The 9,887-nt window shown below is 38.5% G+C and overlaps 1 protein-coding gene across 1 annotated transcript in view; it reads right to left on the bottom strand.

The window, feature by feature from the left end:
- Window positions 1-5,591: 5,591 nt before the first annotated feature.
- LOC5577359 (glycerol-3-phosphate acyltransferase 3) overlaps window positions 5,592-9,887 on the bottom strand; it is a 49,905-nt gene continuing 45,609 nt past the window's right edge. Inside the window, 3 exon segments of the mRNA XM_021856537.1 lie at window positions 5,592-6,156; window positions 6,159-6,212; window positions 6,215-6,288. Of these exon segments, the coding sequence (XP_021712229.1) occupies window positions 5,996-6,156; window positions 6,159-6,212; window positions 6,215-6,288 (289 nt within the window). The 3' untranslated portion in view covers window positions 5,592-5,995.

The following is a 9,887-nucleotide window of genomic DNA, read 5'->3' as shown; positions in this document are numbered from 1 at the left end:
TACACCACCGTCCCGATTCTTCTTCACACCGCCACCTGCGCCGTCCATCGCCGGTGGTAATTGCCTCCCACTACCGAGTTTCGTCACCCCTCGCCGCCCACGATCATTCGAATAAAAACCGTAAGTTAAATCCTCATCATTTTAGGACTCCCACATCCGAAGCTCTCCCCTACTATATACGCCCTGGGACCCGGGAGACAGAAGACGGCCTTTGGTGCCCATCCCGGAAGCGGCCGTTGGCTGTAGACCAGCTGCTTGGGGCTTAGGCCAGTCCTCCTCTGGGACTGAGCATCTTCTCCCGGGGTCAACTCGTTTCACCCTCTCTTTCTCATGACTTTGATCGACTATTTCTTTACGAAAAAGTGTTTATAGAAAAAGTTTTTAAACAAACAATGTTGAATACAGAGTTGGAAAAAAATCTGAAATTCATTCTACAGTAGCCAAACAAAGCCAATCGCAGTCAGCGAAGCCAGTGAAACTCACGCCTATCGCTACTGTAGGCAAAGAGCCTTGAAAATTGCAAAAAAAAAAACCGTTGCTAAGTGCAACCCAAAATTACTGTAGATAAATGTTCTATTTCCCGCTGCATTTCCCGCATTTAGAGCCTTCAATGACACTCACGATGTAGAAAATGCATGCACCCAACATAGGCTACTTGATGAGATTCACGTTTTTGAACTACTGTACTGGGAAAGCCATGTGATTTTCACGAAATTCAAGCCTACTACTTTACCATTCCCAGCACTGGTTGAATATGAGCTAAATTTTCCAAAATCAGTTTTAAAACATCAAATGTTTTTCAATAGTAAATTGCTTGTTTATCAATAGTTTTACTATTGAAGCAATTAGTTGAATTTTGGATTTATCCGATGAGTATGGAATCATATGCTAGTAACTATTGTATAGCATTTAACTGATTCAGTTTGTCTCAAGTTCGTTAGAAATCAATGAAGCTTTGGAGCTGCCATTGGAAAAAGAGGGTTCAGATTGGAGCAAGGTTTACTCCCCAACTTTGGTCCTGAAAGCATTTTAGATGAGTCTATCTATCTATATAATAAAAATGGAGTGGTGTTTGTATGTCCAGGGCTGTTACAAAAATCTTAAAATCGTATCCGCGAAAATCGCGACTTCAGAAATTTGATCCGCGCCTAGGAACTTCAATCCGCACCTCAAAAAAATCTGACATATTTATTACTCATTATAAAAAATGCGTAAGCGTGCTTGATCAAAAACTAGTATTTAATTGTTCTAAGTGATTTTTTTCGCCTTAAAGTATCTACAATTGAGCAAGACAAATTGGTATACGGATTTCTGTCAATACTAAGGGTAGAGTTAAATTATGAAATATGTTTAATTTACTTAAGTTGCGCCACTAGGCAGGAAAAAAGGTACCTGGAGAAAATCGTATTTAACAATATCACTCGAAATTTATTTGTCATCAACATTTCAATATATTTTTATAAAAAATCGTGTAATTTAATAAATGGTAGTGTCACTACCAAGCAAGAGAGGAGGCCTAATTTGCAACTATACTTATCACAATTCGATGTGATCTTTGCATACAATAGAAGATGCAAAATATAGTTATTAATGATAACTTAAAAAGAAAAACACACACAGCAATTTTACATTGTCAATTAGAAGCATACCAAACCTTTAATTTCGATTTTTGTCTCATCTAACTTTACACTACATTTTAAGTGGTGATGTTATCGAGAGTGAAAAGATTGCCATTAATGAGATTAGATCGCCAATACTGTATTTTTTATTTTTGCCTATCAAACACCATCATATTATTTAAAAAAAAGTTGCATTTTTTTATGAGATGGGTTTAGTTAAACAATAAGTTTGAAATGCATGCCATTTATTGTTTGAAAACTGATTTTATTTTTATAAAACTTCAAGTCTTAAATCAGTGCACCAGATTTCGCTCATTTAAGGAAGTTGTGTTCAAATGTTTATTATAAAATAACTATTGTGTCGATGTATACTATATTATGTCACAATGTAGCTCCAAGTATAGCTAATCAGCGGCAAGATAAAATTAATTTGAAAAACTTTCTTAAAAAATATTAAATTGAATTTGTTACTGCATCTAAGTGTTCCTATTTCCACTCACGGTAAACAAATTTCCGTGACGAACTTACTAAAAAATGCATTATTTCGAATTTTTGTAATTTATCCTGATATTTTTTATGGTCAAACCATAGCTACTACTGCAATATAGAAGGGTGATATACTAAATCGAAAATCTCTCAAAATTTTGTTTAGTATTTTGCCATGAGCGGTTATTGGAATACACAAAAATACCTAGTGACCCGATAACCCGCTCACGAGGTCTTGTGTTATTCAATATAAAGAATATTTTAACAAATGAAAATAATGTCAGGCGGCTTCATTTGAAGGTTGCTTAATATTGCTAGAATATATCCGTGCGAAAAATGTTGTTTTTTTTTCACATAAAAAATCAATTTTTACATTAGTGAGCGGAAATAGAGGCATGAGCGGATACTGGTGCACTGATGGTACTCTATCAATTGAGGTAAAATTACAAGATTTTTGTGATAATTTAATATGTTTAACAAATTTCTGTTTTATGAAAAATGTTACTTTTTTTTCAGTAATATTCATTACTCATTGGCAATACATTAGACTATACATTTAAAACTCTCTCGATGTTTGATACAATATGTCCAAACTTTACAGGGCAGATCTGACTGCCACACTAGAAATCAATTTTGAGAAATATATACAAGACCTTATTTATATATTAAAACAAATGAAATTCAAAATTTAACAAAAAAAAAAAAAAACGCAATAAAATTTTAATAAAGTTGGTTTGTAAACTACTCAGTTTAGTTATGCGGAGCTTACTATTTTACACAAAAGTATTGAAAATGTATGTATATACAGTTGTGTTCAGAATAATAGTAGTGAAAGCCGATTTTCATACAAATTCTCAACTTTGTCATGCTGTTACTTTGTTTTCCTATGAGCAAAACCCATGAAATTTTAACAGAGAACTCTAAATGTCTCTTCAATTTCATTATCCCAAAATTCGTCATAGTACTGCACACTTAGAAACCCTAATATTACGTACGTAACGTAAATTGATAGTATTAGAACTTAAAAATACATCATTCTGGTAAAAGTACGTCCAATGTGACTGAAAATGTTTGTGATTCAAATAATATTCAGTCCATTGTGACGGAAAATTACGTCATTTGTGACTTAGATTCACGTCATTACTTGACATATTGAAGTGTCGGGAACATATGACGTAAATTTATGAATGAAAAGTTAAGCACCAGGTAAAATCGCTCAAAATAATAGTAGTTTTGATACCATCTGCCATTATGCTTTTTTAATTTTTCTTCACTCATCGGTGTTCAACAGTTTCTCCAAAGTTACAAATTTATAAATGACCCATTTTTTATTACAAAATTGTAGCTGAACAAAAATTTACCAAGCAAAACTATTATTATTTTAAGCGATTTCACCAGGTGCTAACATTTTAACCGGTTTTTATGGGTGTGATTCAATCGTTGCACTGCTTTTTAACACCAAATATTACATTTATTATACATACAATTTTTAGTGCTGCTTCCATTAAACTTCAAGTAATTTGTATCTTCTAGATTTACATACTTTTTCTTCACTGATAAAATCTAATTTGACTAAGGAGCTATCTATTGTTTAAACTTTTTCTATCGATCCTAAGATTTTATAAGGTAACCAACGTTGACTGCAGCCGCCAACACTCAGCCAGAGTGTCTGCATATTATCCGTACAAACTTTGAATGCATGTATTTATGTAATCAAGCTGAACAAATTTAGCATTCCTACACGGTTAATATTTTGACATATTGTATCCATGATCAGTAAATTTGACACATTTCTGATTTCAAATATTTTAAAGCCAAGCCAAATCTGCTGAGTGGTTTTAATGAGCGCCATTTTCTATGATTTTTAAAACGGAAAAGTAAATGTCCTTCAAACTCACCAGGATTTGGAAACGGTATAATTTTCTATTTTTCAGTTTATCTTAAAAGTCAAGAACCTATAGATCGCCGTCAATAGAATAGAATTTTAGGTTAGTGTCAATTAAAAATTTATGGAGGAGCTATCTCTTGATTAACTAGCTCCCTCGAGAAAAATGACTCCAAATAAAATGAAAATGATTTACTAATAAAATGTTACTGCTTTTATATATTTCCCTGAACAGTATTTTCGATATACTGAGTGACTATACTAACTGAACTTTACTGCTCTCAAGGAAAAGACTTGGATTTTCTGTTTTAAATAGAAATTTCTTAATTATGAAATCACGATTGTATGTATAAAATTACAATTTTTGGGTAATCCGCGATTTTCGCGACAGAATTTTATCCATCCGCGATTTTCGCGCTTGGCTGTCCAAATCCGCTACAAATCCGCGAAAAATCGCGAAATCCGCGAGAATCGCGTCTGTTGTAACAGCCCTGTATGTCACGAAATGGCTTGAGAACGGTTCGACGGATTTGAAGATTAATTTTCCATTTTGTTCGTCATGTGTTCCGACGTGTTTGTGGTGTATAAAAATCCCAGGATAATTCATCGGCAAAGTTGGAAAAACGGAGCGTGAACGGAACTGTCATTTTGTATGGGACGATCCATAGCATTTTTCAACAGCCACTTGATGGCAAGACGAAGTTTGCCGGGTTCACTAGTAATAAATACCTGAATGTTGCTTTATCCAATGTACGAAGTATTTAATTTGTTTTACCAAATTAGGATGATAGTGTTGTCTAATAACACAGAACACCTAGATATAAGAATGAATGTAATGTTTGGAAATGATACTAATAAAGAAATTAAAAAAAAAAGTACGAAGTATACTGCAACTACGCTAAACGCTGAATTTCTGCCGATTGGTGGGTTGCTAGGACCAAGTTGAACCATGTTCCCTAGTTTTTTTTCATACATGATGTAGATTTCTCAGTAAAATAAAAGACACAGAAACTGAGTGAATTAGTGTATATTTCGACATTTTCAAACGATACAAACGAATCGCTTGCTGATAGTTCCACGTGTTGTCAGAGCAGCTTTGTGGTGTTGTTTTGCAGGACTAATTCCAGCTTATTCTAGTACGGGTTGATGGCTCTGTTTGTGCGACAAACAATGCTCATACAGTCCGATGCACACACATTTAGTCAATGTGCTCTTTTCTTCTAACATGATTGTCCCATATGTACATTTGTACAATACACTGCTATGTAAATTGACATTTGCTTTCACAATTTTAACATACGAGACAATCGCTTCATATGTTATATCGCATTCATCTCATTGTGCCTGTACATAACTCTCTTTTGGTCATTTTTTCGCTGTCTTTCCGCGGTCGGTACTGTCACTCATAGACAAAAATTACAAGATTTTCGTCTTATTTTGTAGTTTTACTGTCTACTTATAATATTACAATGATTTTTAAAGCAGTGTAAATTGTTTGGTGCTGATATAATACATAGGACATGCTATCATCTAGTGCAATCCACGTTTGATATTTGGTAGCCAAGGCTGAAACGAAAAGGTAAAAACTTTTTTTTTACGCAACTGGGATGTTGGCTAAGGTTCACAATGAAGGTTGTATTCTCGCTGAAATCATTTTTTTTACTGTACAATTGAATCTACCGTGGATGCAATAAATATCATTTTTCTCACTTTTAAATGTAAATTAACATTTATATCTATCTGTAGTAGGCTCCACCCTAAATTTTGGCTGTTATATTATAGTTATATTGTAATTTGTCTTTTTTCTCGCAGACTAGAGCGTCATCAAATTGTTCTATGTTCGGTTCATCAACGTTCTGCTGCCACATACATATCATCCATTAGCGCATCCATCTTCCAAACAATTTCACACTAGTACCACAGGGAGTTAGATACACTACAAGCCAACTCGGTCATTCTCCTACAATGTCATCGCACATTTCGTGTCCACCGCGGCCGGACATCATTAGCCTTTTAGCCGTTTGGTGAACTCCTCCTGTTGCTTCTCCTTCCACTCTTTCTTTGGTTTCATTCGTTTCAGCTGACCATCCCACACCAGGTCCACTAAACCACCCTGCTTGGCAATGACGCTTTTCACTCGGTTGGCAAAGTCGATGGCTGACTCATTTCGCCTCTCGTCATCGGGGGCAGATACCAAACGTCGCAAACAATCGCCCACGAGTCATCATCATGTATAAATACTGCATCATCGAGTATCGAGAGCTGTTCCAAAATGCATCACCGAAGCGGGCGTCGTATCTTAAAAAGGGGAGAGCGAAAATATTATTGTGTTCGTTTTTTCTACAATTTGTATGATAAAGTTGATGCTATAACTTCATGGAAAAAGGTATCAATATAGTTGAAGTCTATCCTTGAAATATGTAATTAGGTGTCTAGACACCTTGTGAATTTGTCTACTGTTCCCAATGAATGATTCCAAAGTTAGGATCAAGATCCTCCGAACTGTTGAGCAATACACTGAGGAAACGGAACGTAAGAGATGCATAAGATTTTCTTATGAAATAACGACATAAGAACTATTTTGTTTTACAGTTTTGAGAATCTTATAGAAATTCACAACAGACTTATGAAATAAGGCTTATAAGCATTGGCGTAGTTAGGGTTTTTTTTCTGGAGGGGGCCTAAGGGAGGCCAGCGTGTTCTGATATCACGGATGTCCGTCGCAATAATTATAGTTTTCACAAATCTTGTATTTTTTCATAGATGTAAGTGTCTTTAATCGCTTTGCGGTCTTAATAGATTTCCATTTTTAATACGTTACTTGTTCGTTTCATTATTTAGTTTACATCTAAACAGATAACTTGAATCAACAATTACTCGGTTCGTGGCCGCATCTCTCCATCCTCAGTTCTGCCCCACTAAATCGATACGCACTTGATCCGCTCACCTAGCTCGCTGCGCTCCCACGCCTTCTCGTACCAACCGGATCCGACGCGAACACCATCTTTGCAGGGTTGCTGTCCGGGCATTCTTGCAACATGCCCTGCCCATCGTATCCTTCCAGCTTTGGCCACCTTCTGGATACTGGGTTCGCCGTAGCGTTGGGCGTTCTCGTGGTTCATCCCTCGTCGCCACACACCGTTTTCCTGTACACCGCCAAAGATCGTCCTAAGCACCCGACGTTCGAAGACTACAAATGCTGTCAAATCCTTCTCGAGCAGCGTCCACGTTTCATTGCCCGTAGAGGACTACCGGCCTTATGAGCGTTTTGTACATGGTACATTTGGTGCGGGTGTGAATCTTTTTTGACCGCAGCTTCTTGTGGAGCCCATAGTAGGCCTGACTTCTTCTGATAATGCGCCTCCGTATTTCACGGCTAACGTTATTTTCAGCCGTCAGCAAGGATCCAAGATAGACGAACTCGTCAACACCGTATCCCCGTCTATCGTAACACTGCTACCTAGGCGAGCTCTGTCGCGCTCGGCCCCACCAGCTAGCATGGCTACTTTGTCTTGGACGCATTCACCACCAGTCCAACTTTTTGCTGCCTCGCGTTTCAGACGGGTGTACAGGACCTTTTCAAATGTTCGACCGACAATGTCCATATCATCCGCGAAGCAAACAAATTGGCTGTTAAGGTGAAGGTTCATTGAGCACGTAAACATAATGTTGCCACCCACTCCGAGCCACCCGCTAAAGCACCCTTCTCGAGCCACCCAACAAGGCGGAGCACAATGTTATGTGCGTCGGCCAAAAATAAATCATCATGTTTCATGTTATCCTCCACCAACAAAATTTTGTAGGTAGTGTTACTTGCACACGTTTCATACAAAGGTATTATTGTCGATATGAATTCATCAACAATTTCATAAAAACTCAGAATCACAATTTATTTCATTTGGTAGTGAAAACATGTTTTTTGACCAAAAATATAAGCATTTTTCACACCATGCGTGTGTTGTTTACTATTTTTGGCAGTCTCGCTTCTCACGGACGGAGAAAGTTGCCATCAGTATGCATTTGAATTCTACAGTCAATTGTACTGTATAATATCTTATATTTCATTTTTGCTGTTAATTGCGTCGTACATTGTTTTTCTTCGCGCATAAAAATGTTTTGCAACACTTGTGACATTGTACACTTTTTGAGTATTATGAAATTGTAAAATACGTGGTTGTAGCAAGTGTATGAATATCCAAACCATTCTAATTGCAAACATAAAAACTGGCATCACTTCCAATCAGTGAGAGCGGCGGATGAAGGAGACGTGCCAACTCCCACAATAGGTGAAGTTAAGGATGCTATCAAACAGCTCAAGAACAACAAAGCAGCTGGAAAGGATGGTATTGGAGCGGAACTTATTAAAATGGGCCCGGACAGGTTGGCCACTTGTCTGCACCGGATTGATAGCCAGGATCTGGGATACTGAACAGCTACCGGAGGAGTGGAAGGAGGGAATAATATACCCAATATACAAAAAGGGTGACAAGTTAGAATGTGAGAACTATCGAGCGATCACCATTCTTAACGCAGCCTATAACGTGCTTTCCCAGATCATCTTCCGCCGTCTATCGCCACTGGCAAGCAGATTTGTGGGAAGTTATCAAGCCGGTTTTGTGGACGGGCGATCGACGACAGACCAAATCTTTATGTTGCGGCAGATCCCTCCAAAAGTGTCGCGAATATCAAGTCCCTACGCACCATGCACCGGCCTATGATACCATCGACCGCGAAGAGCTTTGGGAAGATTATGGACGAGAATGGTTTTCCCGGGAAACTGACTAGACTGATCAAAGCAACGATGGATAGTGTACAGTGCTGTGTGAAGATATCGGGTGCATTATCGGACCCGATTGAAACACGCAAAGGACTTCGACAAGGCGATGGTCTTTCCTGCCTCCTGTTCAAAATTGCGCTAGAAGGTGTTATGAAACGGGCGGGCTTTCAAACATGGCGGGGCACGATCTTCAAAAATCCAACCAGTCTCATCTGCTCTTGCTAAACGACGTGGACATTGTCGGAAGAACGTTCCAGGTGGTTGCTGAACAGATACAACCCGATTCTGTTTTTTGACGGGGATGCGTACCGTGCAAAAAAAAGTTTTCAGTTCAAAATTTCAAAAACGTGCAAAAAAAGTAACACCATTTCTCGGCGTTCATGCAAAAAATAAGGTTTTTGCGGAAAAAAAATGTATGGAAACTTTTTTGCGCGGCCGTGTAAAAAAAAATCCGTGCAAAAACAGAATCGGGTGTACCAGGCTGAAACGTGAAGCAGATCGGGTTGGATTGAAGGCAAATACGTCGAAAGATGAAATATCTGCTGGCTGGAGGAATCGAGCGCGATAGAGCTCGCATTGGCAGATGCGTGATGATCGACGGGGATAAGTTCGAGGTGGTGGATGAATTTGTCTACCTCGGATCATTGATAACGTCGATAACAACTGCAGCAGAGAAATTCGAAGACGTATCATTGCCGGAAGTCGTGCTTACTACGGACTCCACAAGACCTTGCGGTCTGGTAAACTTCACTTCCGTACTAAGAGTACCATGTACAAGACGCTGATAAGACCGGTAGTCTCTACGGGCATGAGACGTGGACAATGCTTGAAGAGGACCTGCAAGCGCTAAGGAGTTTTTGAACGACGTGTGCTATTGGACGATTTTCGGCGGAGTATGTGAGAACGGGCGTATGGAGGAGAAGGATGAACCACGAGCTTGCGCAACTCTACGGTGAATCCAGTATCCAGAAGGTCGCCAAAGCTGGAAGGGTACGATGGGCGGGGACACGTTGTGAGAATGCCGGACAACAATTCCCGCAAAAATGGGTTCACCTCAAATCCGGCGGTTACAAGACGAAGGGAGCGCAACGAGCTAGGTGGTTTGACCAAGTGCAGCAGG

The sequence above is a fragment of the Aedes aegypti genome, unplaced genomic scaffold, assembly GCF_002204515.2.
Source record: "Aedes aegypti strain LVP_AGWG unplaced genomic scaffold, AaegL5.0 Primary Assembly AGWG_AaegL5_hic_scaff_1760_PBJ_arrow, whole genome shotgun sequence".
In the NCBI taxonomy this organism is placed as follows: domain Eukaryota; kingdom Metazoa; phylum Arthropoda; class Insecta; order Diptera; family Culicidae; genus Aedes; species Aedes aegypti.
This window is presented reverse-complemented; position numbering and strand designations above follow the sequence as displayed.